Here is a 17,681-nt window from a genome sequence, read left to right on the forward strand (position 1 = left end):
ACAATGTTTTCAATGAAGCAAGAAAAACTTCATACTTGAATTTTTAACTCTACTAGATCCAGTAACATTGGATAATTTAATAATCTGATTTAAATTATAAACAATGATAACAAATAAACTGTAAAAAAAACATTTGACAATAATCAATCTAAATAAATGAGCCACTGATATTATACCTGAAAGGAAAAGAAAAGAAAATATTGTTAAAAACTCACTGTCATTCCATTATAAATATCGTCCATCATAAAAAAAACAAACAAACTTATTAAGACAATTCAAACCTATCTACAACATTCTAGACAACAACATAAGAAGAAACTGCATGGATCGTTAGAGAAACGTCTTGAAAAAGCAAATCGAACAAATCAAAATGAAGTGAAAATCTATCTATATTCAATAAATCAATTCTATTTAATCCAAGAATAAAATTTATTTTAAGAAATAAATTTTAAAAAATAACAAATAAAAAGACCTAAGGTAACCTAATTAAATAAAAAAAAATAGAGCTCAATCTCCAATTAAATAAATATTGAAAGATGAAATAAAAAAATCATATAAAAAAAAAACCAAAGCAATCTTAAGCAAATCTCATGAAGCTGGGTTAATTTCCAAAGCTTGTAACCCATGAGATCTCAGACACGAGTTTAACCAAGAAGTTCAAATCCAAACCAATTAAATATTGAAGAATTAAATCAGCTAAAAAAATACAAATTTTGAAAATTTTACAAAGCAAAAAAAAAACAATAATTAAAAGAATGAGAATGAAATCTATTAGGAAAACAATTTTTATGGAGGGTGGAATCGCCAAAAAAATACGACTCTAAAAATTATCTCGGATTATAAAAAATAGCAATTAAAAGAATAAGGATCAAATTTGACAAAGCAAAAAATTGAATCAAGATGATATAAAAAAAATCCATGTCAATGAATTATTTCTAAGAAAAAAATCATAACCAAAAGAACAGGGACTAAATAAAAAAGAAATAGAAGTTTAGGGGCTAACTTGAAAAATCAGGTGGCAAGGCATGAAAGATTGAGGAAATACGAGGAAAGAAAGAAGAAGAAGAAAAAAATGGTCTCTGGTAACAAACCATAGTTCTTATCAGTGCATGATCCACATATCCATGGAAAAAACACCGAGACAAAGCTAAAGCAACCTCAGAATAGCCTTTTTGATCGCTAGAATCAACAACATGCGTCATTCAAAAACAACTGCCATGCTGACGCATTCTCAGCACATGTCAATATTTTTATTTTATTTTTAAATTTTTAAAAGACTAGAATGCCCTTGCCCTTGCCCCTGCCCCTACCCCACCCCCAAAAAAACAACAAAAAAACTAGTTATGAAATAACTAAAGCACTATTTGACCCTAAGCTTAAGAAAATAAGCTCAAAGGGTAAGTTGGTCTCTTAATTGTACTTCTAGAAATAAAAAGACAAAAAAAGCTTTCATTATTGGTTAATTGTTTTTTTAAAATTCAAGGGTAATATGATAATTTAAATATACACAACAAAGAAAAAAACATAAATACTCCTCTATAGCAAGCAAACAAACTCTCTCTTCCAAAGACATCATTGTAATTTAATTATGAAAAAAAATAAAAAATTTTATCTTGTCCTTGATCAATTTTAAAATGCCAAAATAATTATATTACAAAGACAATCATACCTCCAATCATTAGCTTACACTCTTTTTTTTTTATAAGGGTAAGATTATAAATTAATTATTCTTGTTCATAATAAATTGTGTCTAGATTAATAGTGAATTCACCATCTCTTTTAGTTTTTCTTTTAATTACCCTTAGTATCATATTATTTGGTTGAAATTACTATTATTTGTTATAGTTTGAAAAATCACATTTTATTTTCTAAACTTTATAAGCAAGATAACACTTAACAATTTTTTTAAAAAGAAATTAATAAAAAAATCTATTCATTTCCAAGATTGTCATTATAACCCATGTAAAATAGTTATTTGATCATTTCTTTAGATTTGAGAATTTATGTTAACCTAAGATATAAATTGTAATTTTTTAAACTATAATAGGTAATTGAAAAAATAACCTAATTATAGGATACTGAATTTAATTTTTTTATTTTTATCTTTATTATCGAGTATACCTTTTTTTATTTCTCTTCATACTGATTTTTTTTCATTTCAATCATACTCATTTTTCTTTGAAGAAAATATTTTATTTATTATTAATCAATTTTTTTATTGAACAGGTAGATTCACATGAATTTATCTTAATTAAATTGTTATAATCTTTTTCTTTCAAAACAATTTTAATTCTATTTTATGTCAAACATAACGCTTTTTACTTATAGAGCTTGCATAGAATACAATATTGATTCTTGTAATATGGAGTTTATGTAAGAATATTTAATTGAGATAAATTCATGTAAATATATCTGTTTAATCATAAAATATCTATTAATAACAAATAAAATATGTTTTAAAAGAAAAAATGTACATGGAGAGAAAATTTAATAATATTTTATTTATTATTAGTAAAATGTTTTTTTTTTTGAAACAGATGGAATCGTGTGATTTTATCTCAAGTTTTGTTTTTTTTCTTCAAAATAATTTTAATTCAATCATAACTCTCTTTTTACTTGTAGAGTTTGTATAATAATAAAACACTTATTTTAATATTCTAACAACTATGCTAAAAAATAAAATTAGAGTTTTTATTTGGTAACAATTAAAGGGTAAACAAAAATTCAATTTTTTTTAAGAAAAATTGTTTTTTTTTTCTGATTCGTGAATTACCATTTTTCCTTTTTTTTGTTAATTTAGATGACAACAAACAAGTAATTTCTCCACAAATTAGATAGAAATAGTTTTAAAAATTGGTCAAATGGCAATTAGATTTGCTCTCCATATCATTTCATATTATCATATTTGGATTAAATCTAGAAAAGAACATTAAGAATACAATTAGTAATTTATTTTTATTAAGTTCTTTTACAATTAATACCCACAGACAATGCCTACGACATAATCTTTTTTTTTTAAAGGATAAAAAAGTATATCATGTGTTGTTCGCCAATAAAGATTTAAGCTATTGAAAATGGTTTCGAACTTTAAATTTTATATTTTTAGATTATTTTGATATGTTGTTATTAAAAAAAATTTAAAAAAATAAAAAAATATTATTTTAATATATTTTTAAATAAAAATTATTTTAAAAAATAAATGTAATTACTGATAAAGAAGAAGGTATGAGGTAGATATACCACCTGCTACCCAATTGTCCTCACAAAAGGGGGCATTTTCACCATTTCCTACTCCTTCTAATTTCCCCTTGCAAAAAGAAGCTTTTCGATATTGAAAGCTTCATTCCAGCTTAAAGGAGGCGTTAGAGAGGATAAAGTATGGATGGTAAGTGTAGGGTGTGTTTAGTGCTCGTAGTGTGTTTTAAAAAAAATTAAATTTTTTTATTTAATATTATTTTTTTATATATATTTTTAGATTATTTTAATTCGTTGATATCAAAAATATTTTTTAAATAAAATATATTTTTTTTAATTTATTTTTAAATAGAAAACACTTTGAACCACACTCATAAACACTAGTGCGGTAGATGTTACATTTCAAAATACTTTTTCTTGGAGGTATATTAAAATAATATTTTTTAAATTTATTTTTATATCAACTCATTAGAATAATCTAAAAATATAAAAATAATTCAAAGTGAAAAATAAAAAAAATAAAAAACAATACTAAGCAAGTTTTTGTGGTGATGCAGTTATTTTTTTAAAATATGTTTATTTGAAAATATATTAAAATAATATTTTATTTTTATTATTATTTAATAAAAATTATTTAAAAAATTATTAATTTAATATTTTTTCCAATTCGGACAACGGTTAAATCATAAAAGACCCAAGAGAGAGAAAGTAAATGTCAGAATGTGGTAAGCACATATAAGATACACATACAGAGGGTGAGCAAATCAAATGAGGGAATGTCCGTCTCTGACAATTTATGACGCTCGATCTCTCTCTTTCTTCTAAGATCCCCAGCAGCCTTTGACCAAATCTTAGCCGTCCATCAGCTCCGCTTTAGATTTTCTTTTTTACCCTCTCATTTCAACCTTTTTATTTTTTATTTTTTATACAGCTTCCACTCTCATTTTGAGCTCCTGATCTTTGCGAGGGCACCTGTTTTAGGTGACCTTTCTGTAGATCAGGTGGGCTTATACAGGGATCTGCTTTAAAAGACCAAACTGTCCTTCTAAAAGGGACCAAATTATTACTGCTATTCTCAGCAAGATCACCTTTCAAAACCCAGAGTTGAAAATTGAATTCACGAGTGGTATGCAAGGAGTGATGACAGCCTGCCTCTGCCGAAATCAAGAGAGCTTCTATGCCCCTACATGAAATCCTAAGACCATTTCAGATTCTTGAGAGTATTCCTCCTTTCAGACGTAGTTCGAGTGAACACAGTCAAGATCATCTGAGCCTTCCATGAACAGCAACCAGGCTCCCATTATCCATTGATCAAGACGGCAATCATAAATAAATATTCACCTGAAGATAACGGAAGGTCAGAAATGTCCATCTATATAATCATCCATCTCAAAACAAGGGGTGTCATCCAGTCAAAAATAGAAAGAGAAGAAAGGTCTTAAACAGATCATCGCTTCATCATCAATGGCTAAACTACATTAAACAAGCAAATAGCTCTCTCTCTCTCTCCCTCTCTCATGTTTTGTTCCCTAAAAATCCTTATTATTCATTCTCTGGGTTTCTGTTCGCTCCTCCTCCTCCTCCACCACCACCAATTCCAGCCCATCCTCTTAGATCGGATCCCTTCACATTAACCTATAAACACCATAACCAAATAACAAAAAAATTTCGAACTTTAACCTCTTTCTATCACCAAATGACGATGTTAACTCACGCCCATTTTTTGTCATCATAAAATCTCAACTGGGTTTTTTTTTGTTTTCTTCTCCTCTGCTTAATTTGTTTTTATACTTTCTTGTCTTAAATATTAGAGTACAAAGAGGATACAACGTTTGCGTTGACATAAATGGGAAATGTAACGTCAAGTGTGGCAGCAAAATTTGCGTTCTTCCCGCCAGACCCCCCAACGTATGATGTGTTTAGAGAGCGAGATGGGAGGCTGGCGTTACCAGGTGTAACTGCAGACAAGAACATGGATGTTCACTTGTTGGAAACTAAAGTTGGAAACAAGATTGTGGCTACGTTTTGGAAACACCCTTTTGCAAGATTCACAGTTTTGTACTCTCATGGAAATGCTGCAGACCTTGGACAAATGCATGAGCTTTTCATTGAACTTAGAGCTCATTTGAGAGTCAATATTATGAGGTATTTTTGCTGGGTATGGCTTTTTTTCCTTTTTGGATATTTTGTTAGGCTTGTCTAATTTCTTCTATTTTTTGGCTCTTTTGGAAATTAATTCAATATCTTTTTTTTTCTGGGTTCCATGATTTTGCTTTTGAATTTCATGAAATTAGCTCTTATTTGTTCATGGTGGAATTTGGTGCTAATGTTTCTTTCTGTATCTATACATGTTCCTTTTTGGTGATTGGTTATTTATGAATGTTCTAACTTTATGGTTTCTCTCATTGGTGATTGATTAAGAGCATTTTGTGGTTTAAGGGGTTTGCTTATGTTTTTTCTTTATCTTGCTGCCTTCTGACTCTAGTTTCCCTTTTTGTTCTGCTTGTACAATTACTTTAACTCCTGTTTCTTAATTGTGATTTCTTTCCATTTTTTATTTATTTTCCTTTGGTGTTGAAAAAGAAGCAAGTCACTGAATTGTGGATTTGCCGGATGGACCATTTCTCTCATCTTCTTCTGAGGTGTTTCTTGTCTTTGCATGTTTGGAGCTATATCATCTGTGAATTTTATTAAGGATAAACTCATCTGTCAATCTGTGCTGGCTTTGTAATCATCGAATGTATATTCATTTTCTCTATTGTGACCTTACAATAAGTCTAAATGGACTTGACATAGAGAAATAAGAAAATATATCCCTAGTGTTCTGATTTAAATACATGATGCCCAAAAAGATATTTCATATTTTTGTCATGATCCTGCTGGATTTTGCAGGGCTTGATTTGTCACTGTCGGCCTCAATTCACATTAACATGGACTTTTCTTGCATTAACTTATTAAAATTTTACTTGAAATTTTCTTGATTTTGTTTTTTGTATTTACTTTTGGGTGCGTTTCGTGAGGGATGTTTTTGATAGGAAAATAATTTTTACTCGCAGTATCAATTGGTATGCTAATGTTAAGATTCAGCTGAAAAATTTGTTCAGGATACAAATGCTTTTCTATGAAGCAGCTATGCCAATTGTATGCTTACAATAATCGTGGTTATAACTTTGTTACTTAGTTTGTGTTTTGCTGTTTTGCAGCTATGATTATTCTGGATATGGAGCATCTTCTGGCAAGGTAAAGAAAATCTATAAGATCAATATGCATTTTTTTTCTTTGAATTAAATGTCGAATTGCCCAAAATTTTACTGAAAAGGCTCGTAGTAACAAGAAAACAGTATCTAATCTTAATTGTCCAGCCCTTTTCGATCTGTCTATTCTGCTACCTGGCTAATGCAATGCTATACCTAATTAATTGTTTCATCTGTATCTGTAACAGCCATCTGAGTTCAACACATACCACGACATTGAGGCTACATACAATTGTTTGAAGAAGGATTATGGGATAAAGCAGGAAGACTTGATCGTGTATGGTCAATCAGTTGGAAGTGGTCCTACCCTGCACTTGGCTTCTCGCTTACAGAGGTTGAGAGGTGTTGTTCTTCACAGTGCAATTCTTTCAGGCATAAGGGTCTTGTATCCTGTCAAGATGACATTTTGGTTTGACATTTTCAAGGTAAGTTTAGCAGCTGATATCATTACATCTCCTGTTCTTTGGATATAAATTAAGTTAGTTTTGCACTGAACGTGCTGTATCTAACATGACAGAATATAGACAAAATACGACTTGTCAGCTGCCCTGTTCTGGTTATCCATGTAAGTCCCTCTCTTTTATTAATTGGCCACCCTGTCCAGCTTCTTCATTTTGTTTCCATCGAATTTTCTTTTTCTATTTGCATGTAATTCCAATCATGCAAACACTTAGACGTTGGGTTCTCCATTTCTTTGCTTCTCATGATGTGACTGCATGCCATTGCTAAAGATATTTATTGTATTTACTTAAGTGCATCTTATTTTGCAAGTTTGACCATTTAGAGATGTGTTCGGTTGAAAATTGTAGAGAAAAACTGGGAATTTTTTGGACTTCGTTTCATTTTCCTTTAGAATTGTTGAGAAGTGTTGTCCATCTTTCTAGTTTCCTTCCAGTAGCAGAGAAAGGTTTTGCAAATTGTTTAATGGAATTGAGTGTCACACCTAGGTTTGTCAAAGCAACTAGTAACTTGCATATTTTTAATGGATGACTATATATTATTGCTAATGATTGGGTAAATTAGCACCCTGTTTGTTTGTTGGAAAGTGGTTTCCTCTGAAAGTGGATTTCTGGAAAGTGAATTATTTTCCGATGTTTGATAGTATCATGTAAAATAAGTTGGAAAATACTTTCCAGTGTTTGGTTATGTCATGAAAAATGAGTTGAAAAATAACATATTAATGTTTTATTTTTTATTTCAAGTTTATTAAATAGTGAGGAACAAATCTTACAAATTAAAAAATTGAATGAAAATGAAATTACAAAAAATCTAATTTCATAAATTATTTCAAATAAAATAAATAATAATCAAAATAATGGAGATCAAATCTAAAATATAAAAAATAAATAACAATAAAAAGAATGAGGATCAAATTTGATAGATAAAAAATTTCAATTAAAAAAATGATAAGAGAAAAGCAAATAACAATCATAAAAATGAGGATCAAAATTAATATAAAAATCAAATTAAATCAAATTTTAAAGGATGAATTTGAAAAAAAAAGATTCAAAACAAAATATATAACAATCAAAAGTTTGAGGATCAAATTTGATGTAACCAGAAAATAATATGATATTTCTAAATTTTTCACAACTTCTGAAAAGTGTTTTCTGTCCAAAACAAAAAGAAAACACTTTCCTGGAAACTAAGCCAAATTTTCCGTTGATTAATTTTTCTAATGACGAACAAACACAAGAAAGTTTAGAAAGTGGTTTCTAGAAAACCACTTTCTATGAAACAAAAGGGGCCTAAATCTACATTTGATGTGAAAACATTTTTGTGGAAGACACCTGAATATTCCTATCCAGGGACATCAGATGAACCCAACCCAAGATACATGAGGGTTCCTATGACTTTTTCCTAAGATCTCTCTTACTTCCTAGGTGCCTCAGTCAGATGCAATGGACTTGTTAGATGATGAAGCTGGTTGAGTTGGCTTGTAAACGAAGCAAGGCAACCATGGAGCTTAATCTTATAAACAATCGATGACTTTCTTTGGAATGATACTGCTCAGAAGGAAATAGTGATGAGTGAAACCCTGCTTGCACTTGGTTCAAATCAATCGAAATTGGAAGAACAAGAATGCCATCTCTCATTTTCTTTCATTAGCTAGTACCATAACAACTTCATCTGCTAAGTTTAGAAGAATTGCTGCGAAGCCACGTTCTTTATTGTGGTTATATCAGATACCCCTTCTTGCTGAAGATATGATTGAATCATCTGTGATTATTTCTATATACTGTTGATTTTTATTATTGGTTTCAGCTTAAATTAGTACATTTTTTGCTGTGGTCATGGATGACACTTGTTGTTGAAACTCTACAGGGAACAAATGATGATATTGTTGATCTGTCCCATGGAAAGCGCCTGTGGGAACTTGCCAAGGAAAAATATGATCCCTTGTGGGTCAAAGGTGGTGGTCATTGCAACCTGGAAACTTATCCAGAGTACATCAAGCACTTGCGAAAGTTCATAAATTCCATGGAGAAAATCTCCATGGTGAAACCATCAAAGAAACTCACTCAGAACCAGAGTATTGAAGTCAAACACAACAAATGCTTAAGATTTGGTAAAACTTAGCCAGTTGAATTTTAGTTCGTCAAAAGAGGTAGTTTGTTTTGAAAGATGAACCCGTACCAAGATTGAATATGCTTGCTTGAAGGACTTGCAGTTGGTGGCCAAGCATGTTATTGCTCAGTATGTTTCTAAGGATCAGGGATTTATAGGAAGTATACTTGTTTGTTCCAGATCCTGTTCAGGTAGGCATTTTCAGGAATCAAGTTCATGTAACTATTCGTTAGTGATGTCAAAGTGTCCTGTCAGAAAATATGCCCGATCTGGGTTTTCTTGTAAAATAGAACTGAGTGGCTCTTTGTAAAAACTATCCCATCTATCTGTCTTCAATTGCAAGCACTTGCACCTGTCGGCGGTGATTTTGTAGCATCTTCCTTGTGTACAACTGATAACTGTCCCTGCAAAATGTCTTGGACAAACATTCTTGCAGTCAAGTGCAAAGGCAATGAACTAAGCCTCGATATCCTTGAGTTTGTAGTATTTTGCCATCGCTAGTGCTGGTGATTATGGCACAGGTTAGGAACATGGAGAAGTAAAAGCTTTGACATACATCGCTGAAGTCATGAAATCTAGCAAAGTCGGGGCTCTAACTGGTTCCATGGAACACGACGGCACAAGTTGGAAGGACCTGAAATGCATGGCGCTCTAGGTGGCTGGCTCTCAAGAACAGAACAGCTGATACATTTAATATTTAACACTAGAGGACCACGTAATATCATTTTTATCATTACAAGCAAATCTAACCCTTGACTGCTACAAAAAAATAAAATAAAAATCTAGTCGAGTGGTCTTTGGTACAAGGAACAAACCTTATCAAAATCAAGGGACAAATAGTCCTGTCTGTGCCTTTTATATTTGGTCTAGGAACAAGCATCCATGGCCCAAGCTCAATCTCCAGGAGGGCTCAAGCCCTCACAAACAGTGTCCTCCGTAACTCATTAGACCAACTACTTTGAAACCCAGACAAGGCAATTTGCGTTTTTGGCTCTTGCCTGAATTACAAGCAAATTCCAGGGAGCATCCTCAAACAGGGGAACAATTTGTCAGCCCAAGTGCTCAATAGACTTTCTTCTACTCCTCTGTCAAACCTCAGGCAAGTGGAAACGGTGGAGGATGCAGAAAATGGAAAGTGGAAACTTTAATAAATAGCCTCAAGCTCAACAAACCTGGAAAAAAACAAACAAAAACTTACTGTGATAAATTTCATTGTGCTCCCTTCCCTCTCTTGTCTTAGAGTAGTGAAGCTTTTAATTATTTTGCAATGTTTTTTTTTTTTTTTTAAATGGATATTGGCCCCCATATTTACATCACAAATAGTAATAGTAAATAGATCCGAGTGCTGTATGATGATGCTGCAATTTCTCAGACAATTCCCAACAACTTACAAAAATCTCTAGTGAAATGTTGGAAAAGTAATCACAATAGGCACATGGTTAAGGGACTCCCACTTGCTTCTTGTCATAATTAAGGTTTCCATTGCTTAATTTCTAGGGTGTGTTTAGAAGTGGGGATGAATTATTCAACTGAAAATCTTTGATTTTTTTTTTATTTTAAATTAATTTTTTTATTTTTAAATTATTTTAATACACTAATATTAAAAATAAATTTTAAAGATAAAAAATATTTTAATATATTTATAAATAAAAAAAATTTAAAAATAATATTTACCGTACTTATAAACTATGGTATTTGACTTAATAGCTGTATGAGAAAGCATATCCATACAACCAATTCCTAACAAACATTGCTTGCTAAGTATATTGCTTCGCAGGTTCAAAATAGTTTATTGTTGACCTTCACAATTCAGGGGGAAAAGAGAGAATTTTTGGGTGCTGACTTCCACAAATTAAGGAAGTACCCTGCTTTTATGGCAGACGAATTATATTAGGTGATTGTTTTTTACGATATATTTTTATTAAAAATATATTAAAAAAATATTTTTTTGTTTTTTAAAAAATTATTTTTAATATTAATATATATAAAATATAAAATAAATAATTTAAAAATTAAAAATTAAAAATTAATAAAACAATGGTTGCACCGGCCAACCAAACATCCATTTAATTTAAAAAACATGCACAAGAATACACGGTATCACAAGTAATATTTTTTCTTAAATTGAATAACCTTTTTTTTATTTAATATTGCTATAATATGAAGGGCACGTCGAGTTAATTATACTCTTTTTTGTCGACTGAAAATATTAGACGAGAGATCAAAAATGTAAACGAACTGAGGGCTTAACTGCTTATATAAAACACTATAAATTAACTCCGAATAAATTTGTTTTTTCCATGACATGCGTGCGCATATATTTAACATGCAATGTTCCCTTCAAAGATCTTGAGAATCATTAAACATGTCTGTAAATACTATCCTGATTGCCACTAAAACTCGATTCAGCGCAGCATGTTAACCCGATAACCTGTCAACCCAGAACTTTTCTCAGGCTGGATTTTATTTCGAACATGATCTGTTTTTACCAAAAACATCATAGTTACTGATAGAAAAATAGAGCATTTCATCACACAGCAGTGTTTATAGAACAGCATGCAAGTTCAATCATCTACTCTGGAAAGAAAATTTGGATGTATTAGAGCTTTCTTTCACACAGTTAAATGCCTTCACAGTCAGTGCTCAATGTGAATATGACATGAGAGGCAAAGTTCTTGGTCATGAGCAAGAGGATGTGCTCGAACTGTGTTTGATGCTGTTAGCCGATGGATTATGCAGTATGCCGGGAGCTGTGGTGACAATCCACCCCAATGGGCAATGACTCAGCCCAAATTAATGGAAAAATTAAATTCTTCTGGAGGATTTAAATGGTCTCAACATCATCAATCAGGTAAGTGTCTGATCTGGAACAATGGATTACCAATGCGAATTCTCCTGAATTTCTCCCTCTCAGGATTCTTTGCAAGATTCCCAACATAAACAAGAAGAGTTTGAAAGGCCCTTTGGACTGTAGCATCATCCTACATAAGAAAAAGACCTTGATTAAAATCAAGGATTGGCATCTCTTTTGCCTTTTTACCATAAATGTATACGTTAAAGAACAGAAGTCATTTGTCAAATTAATCAGTTGCAGGATTATTATCCCGATTCTTTAATTAAAAAAATGGAAAGGTAGGCAATTTGTCTCGTAAAATTCGAACTCTCAATGTCATGAGTTGATAAAGTTTGATTAAAGCTTCATTAATTACCAACCCTAAGTGGGGCTTGAAAGTCTGCCGAAAACTCTTTTCAGATGCCAAATTCTCAACTTTATGAAGCCCTTTTAATAATTGAGTCTCTAAGGCGCATGGCAAAGGTTCATCCTACTAAAAGTTTCAATCGGCATTAAAACTCAAGATGATTTTCTTGCTGCTTTTCCATCGATTTGATTTCAGTGATTGGCCTCCACCTGAAGAGCAGCTTTCTTCCCACCGCTCAAGTAAATGGGTCCCTCTTCAACCTGTTCTATGTCGTTTTCAAGGTTTATGTTGTCAAGCTCCTATTGGCTAGAAAGTGCAAGAAAGGCTAAAGATTCCAATTGTTACCTTTCCTCCATTATTCTCTGTGGCTGCTCAAGACATCTGCAATTAAAATTACAACAAAAGCTATGAAACATAAGGAAAATCATATATCTTGCTTTCATGTCTAAAATTATTATTTTTTTATAGGGTACATTTGTAATTTCAAAATTTAATGGGATAAAATAGTTTTTTAATTTTTATTTACACAGTCTAATATCTAGAATACTCTTAAAAGTTAAATTTTCTTTAACTCGTTGAACAAGGGCATTTTCGTTTTTAATCTTTCCTAGCATAGTGTAATTACTAAGGTATTTTAGGAATAAAAAACCAATAACTTAAGTTAAGGACCAGTCAAGGACCTTTTCGGCCCTTTTGTTATGTTTTTTTCGTTAAAACCATGTGAAGTCAAAAACATCTAGATCTTTTAATAAATTAAATAAAACAAAAATTATTAGTAAGTACGATGTACACACCAATATGTGGGAGACGTCTACACCCTTTAAAAAGCACATACGACACCTCTTACCAAAGGTTCACGTGGAGGCGCATGTAAGGCTTCTCCCGTGATTAGGTGGAGGTCTCCTTCTTTTCTCTTTCTTACTCTCATAAAACATGCTAGACTAGCCAAAATTAAAAGTTGTCTTTGTGGCCTTTATTTTTATTTTTATTTTTTTTTAATTATTTTTTTTCAATTTCATCCCTTAACATTTTGTCCTATTTGATATTTATATCGAATTTAGTCTTCATTCTTTTGAATGTTATTTTTTTAAAAAAATTCAATTACATCCCTTATCATTTGCTTAATTTGATTTTTATATAGATTTGATCCTTATTCTTTTAATTTTTTTTTGCCTTGGTTCCTTTTTTGAAATTGATTTTCTTTTTTCAATTTAGTCCTTCAATATTTGATTTATTTAGAATTGAGATTCATTAATTTTTTCAGTGTGATGATCTCGGTCTCATGACTCAGGTCATGAGTATGAGATTTTAACCTGAGTCGATATGAATTTTTTTTTAATTTCATTATTTAACATTAAATTTATTAAAAATCAAGCATCTTTATTTTTTCAACAAGTCATGTTCAACTACAAACTTACTAACCATTCTTGTCCCTTCATTGACCTCATTACCTTCAACTAAGTATTATTACATGGCATCATCCCTATATATTTTCACCTTTTGCCATAATGATCCAACCAATTCATTTTCTAATGTTGTTCCTCATGGTGTGTGGATGATGATGAATATTGATCAATGACCATATGATTTTCAAGACAAGAAAATTAGTGTGGATGATGATGAATATTGATCAATGACCATATGATTTTCAAGACAAGAAAATGCTAATGTAGGTGTTAATTTGGATGACAATTAGTTGTCCAAGAAGGGCCAATGCATTAAACTTAAAGCAATAACTAATTAGTGAGCATTTAAGCAGTTTGATCAAACACATGGTACATGTTTAATGCTTGTTTAAGAACATATGATATTTTTGAATTTACTAGCATGGTATAAAAGATGCTTTTTAAAATGATTTGATAAAAAACTATTCTTGTTTGATAGAAAAGTTTATATAAAGATACCATTACTAAAAAAAATATGTATGTTTTGATAATAACATACGGTTTAATTTCTAGTGTGTGCACAAAACAAACTTTTATATGGACGATTTATATTAAATAAATTCCCTAAAATAATCAAAATATCTCACATTGGATTCCTTTTTTCATAACCAATGTTGAATAGCATCACACAAATAAGTTTATTTTAATCTTTAAATCTCAATTGTTCGTGTTGAAATTTGTTTTTGGGAACTTACTTATGATGCCCCTACTTAGATTACTAAGTTTGAGTTGTGATTATCCAAATCATTTGATCAATAAATTCATTATCTTTATTGTTTAAGAACAACGATTAGCAGTCACTAGAATGGTAGCCTGCGTGATACTATGGGTCGGATAAAAAAAATTAAATAAAAATAAAAAACTTAGTAGACGATTATGTTTTTAAAGAAATAAAAGAAACTTGATAACTGAGTTAAATCTTAATTAATTTCATAATAAGATAAAAAATAAGGTAACAACAACAAATGAAAAAAAAAGCATTTTTTTTTGGGTTTGGGTTGATTTTAGGTTCTTTGAACTGTTTTTTTTTTTGGGCTTTTTTAGGCTATGAATAAATTTATCAAGGTTTTTAAGATGTTTTCTAAGTGTTTTGGGTCAAAATGGGTTGAAAAATGTTGAAGATTCTGAAATAATTAAAGCTGATTTGAACTTAATTTGTAGGAAATAATAACAAAAAGTTAGATATTCTTTTCTATAAATCAGAATCAAGTAATAATACATATTTATATGTAGTTAATAGTTGTCCTAATATAGAATCATAGATGTTGTATATATTCAAAAATTTGTTCTGAAATAAAGTGAGAAATACATAGATAATTCTCCACGTGGTATTAGAGCCAAGTTCAAAGATCTAAAGAAAAAAACCCTACTTTCTCTCATCCTCTGTCTTGACTTTTCTAGTTACCTAATCTAGTAAACTTGCCCAATCCTGAAAACACTACAAAAGAAACCCAAATCAATCCATCAACAAAGGAACTCCAGAATTTATAGATGTCATATTGGCCAAATGAAAGAAACTATTTGAAGTGGTCATGGATAGTGAAAACCTTTTTGAAAGAAAAAGGAAAGACCAACCATTTGATGGACAATCCTCTTAGTCTAGAAGACCTAAAGTTTATACTCTGGGATGAAGAAGACTTCATGATTATATCATAGCTATGGAACTCTATAATGCCAGAAGTTTGTAGATCTTACATGTTTCTAATCACAGCAAAGGACATTAGGATGCAATGAGACAAACCTATTCCAAAGTTAAAGATGTTGTGTTAATCTATGAGATTAAAATGAAGCTTTTAATGACCAAACAAGGTACTATGATGGTTATTGAGTATTACAATACTATGAAAAATTTCTCGTTGGAATTAGATTATTATCAAGATTTTAAGATGCAGTGTAATCATGATGCTGTAGTTTAAAAAAAAATATGTGGAAATGGAGAGTATCTTTGAATTTCTTGCAAGACTTAACATAGAGTTTGATCAAATATGAATCCAAATACTTGGAAATGAATCCCTACCCTCACTCAATGAGGTATTCTCATTGATAAGGGCCGAAGAAGGAAGGAGAACTACGATGCTTGATGTCTTTAATACCAAAGGGTCTGTTATGATGATAACTAATAGCAAGAACCTAAATAAGGCCATGAATAATGCATAAATGGTGAAGACTGAAGGGAAAAAATTATCTAAAGATGATCGGTTTTGTAACTACTGTAAGAAAATGCTTGCTATATCATATGAGCTTAAAATCTCTACAATTTGCTAATGTAGGTGTTAATTTGGTTGGCAATTAGTTGTCGAAGAAGTGCCCATGTATTAAACCTAGAGCAATAATTAACTATTAAGCATTTAAGCAGCTTGATCAAACACATAATATATTTTTAAGAATTATGATCAAACGTATGTTATAAAAGATGCATTTTAAAATGATTTGATAAAAAAACTATTCTCGATTACACGGAAGCTTATATGAAGATACCATTACTGAAAAAAATATGTATGTTTTAGTAATAACATACGGTTTAATTTCTATTATGTGCACAAAACACATTTTTATAGGAAAATTTAGATAAAATAAATTCCCTAAAATAATCAAAATTTCTCACCTTGGATTCCTTTCTTCATCACCAATGTTGAATAGTATCATACAAATAAGTTTATTTTAATCTTTATATCCCAATTGTTTATGCTAAAATTTGTTTTTAGAAACTTATATATAATGCCCCTATTTACATTACTAAGTTTAAGTTGCGATTATCCAAATTGTTTGATCAATAAATTCGATATCTTTATTGCTTAAGGAATCACTAGAATGATGGCATGTATGACTCTTTTTGTTTTTTTTAATTGCTAATTTATATTTGGTTTAAAAAAGAATGATAAAACAAATTATTGAACCAAATTAAGTCTATTAGCCAAGTTGCAGGTTTAATGGGTTAATCTACAACATCCGAGCTATTATTTGTTTTCTTTAATGCCTTTTCTCTCCCTCAGTTAAAAAAAAAATACAATTGTTTCCTTTGTTATCGGTGATCTATTTTTTTTATTTAACTCAAACCTAAAAGAATGCAAGTACACCATTTTTTTTTGTCATGATCTACTTTTGTTATCTCTACTCCACGAGCCTATCATTGTTTTCTTAATTTTAAAAAGTATGTTTCATACAAAAAAATTATCATGTGCTTTATTATCAAATGATTAAACAAAAAAAAAATCTCTAGAATAAATAATCTATTGAATCTAATTACGTGTATGCTTTTTGTTACGAGTTTGTATGATTGACTCGATTTTACTTCTTTTTTTAATTAAATGCTATTTTTTTATGAATTTTATCATTTAACATTGAGTTAATTCAGGATACAACTTTCAAATTTATTTTTTAAAGATTATCCCCTCTAATTTCGCAAGTCAGCCCAAGTTAACTAAAGTAGATAAAATGTTTTTCCATCTCAATATTAAATAAAAATATCATTTAATTTTTTTGTTATAATCTATTTTTTTTTAGAAGACACGTTCCAATGCCTAGGTATTGTTTTGTACTTAAAATGATTTTTACTCACATCCACGACATAGCATGAGTAGCTACCTAAAATCTAAAACACGTTGGATGTTTACTATAGGCGTCACTATTGTTCACTCAAACACAAACATTGTGGATGACACTGTATATTTTTTATATTTTATTTTGATCCTCAAAGTTTTATTTTGTGTGATTTGCTTTTAATTGAATGCCATTTGCTTTTGATTTCTTAGTTAATGGTGGAATTGAAAGACGAGGTACTAAAATGAAAAAGGCGCCAAACATGGGTGGCGTGTTAAAAGTTTTTGAAAAGCTACACTTTGGTCTTCTAACTTTAAATATTGTGTAAATTATATAATTTTTGTACCTCAGTTTTTTTCCAATTTAATTTTGGTATAAAAGTTTATTTTTATTATTTTTTAGTCCCTAGTTGAAAGAGGAGAGAGAGAGGTCATCAGATTCCGGCAGTAGAGAGAGTCATTAACACCGATTTAAGCCAC

At 30.4% G+C, this 17,681-nt stretch overlaps 1 protein-coding gene across 1 annotated transcript; it reads left to right on the forward strand.

The window, feature by feature from the left end:
• The first annotated feature begins 4,142 nt into the window (after positions 1-4,142).
• Positions 4,143-9,392, forward strand: LOC133690071 (uncharacterized). The gene is made up of 6 exons (XM_062110229.1): positions 4,143-4,552; positions 5,007-5,340; positions 6,399-6,435; positions 6,638-6,874; positions 6,967-7,014; positions 8,775-9,392. The coding sequence occupies exons 2-6, from the start codon at positions 5,042-5,044 to the stop codon at positions 9,027-9,029; spliced, it is 876 nt and encodes a 291-aa protein (XP_061966213.1). The 5' UTR covers positions 4,143-4,552; positions 5,007-5,041; the 3' UTR covers positions 9,030-9,392.
• Positions 9,393-17,681: the final 8,289 nt, after the last annotated feature.

This window comes from Populus nigra, chromosome 3 (genome assembly GCF_951802175.1).
Source record: "Populus nigra chromosome 3, ddPopNigr1.1, whole genome shotgun sequence".
Classification (NCBI taxonomy): Eukaryota; Viridiplantae; Streptophyta; class Magnoliopsida; order Malpighiales; family Salicaceae; genus Populus; species Populus nigra.

Coding starts and splice junctions, on each gene's coding strand:
- LOC133690071 (XM_062110229.1), top strand. CDS start 5,042: ATGGGAAATGTAACGTCAAGTGTGGCAGCAAAATTTGCGTTCTTCCCG. Junction 6,875..6,966: donor TTTGGTTTGACATTTTCAAG/GTAAGTTTAGCA, acceptor CTAACATGACAG/AATATAGACAAAATACGACT. Junction 7,015..8,774: donor GCCCTGTTCTGGTTATCCAT/GTAAGTCCCTCT, acceptor GAAACTCTACAG/GGAACAAATGATGATATTGT.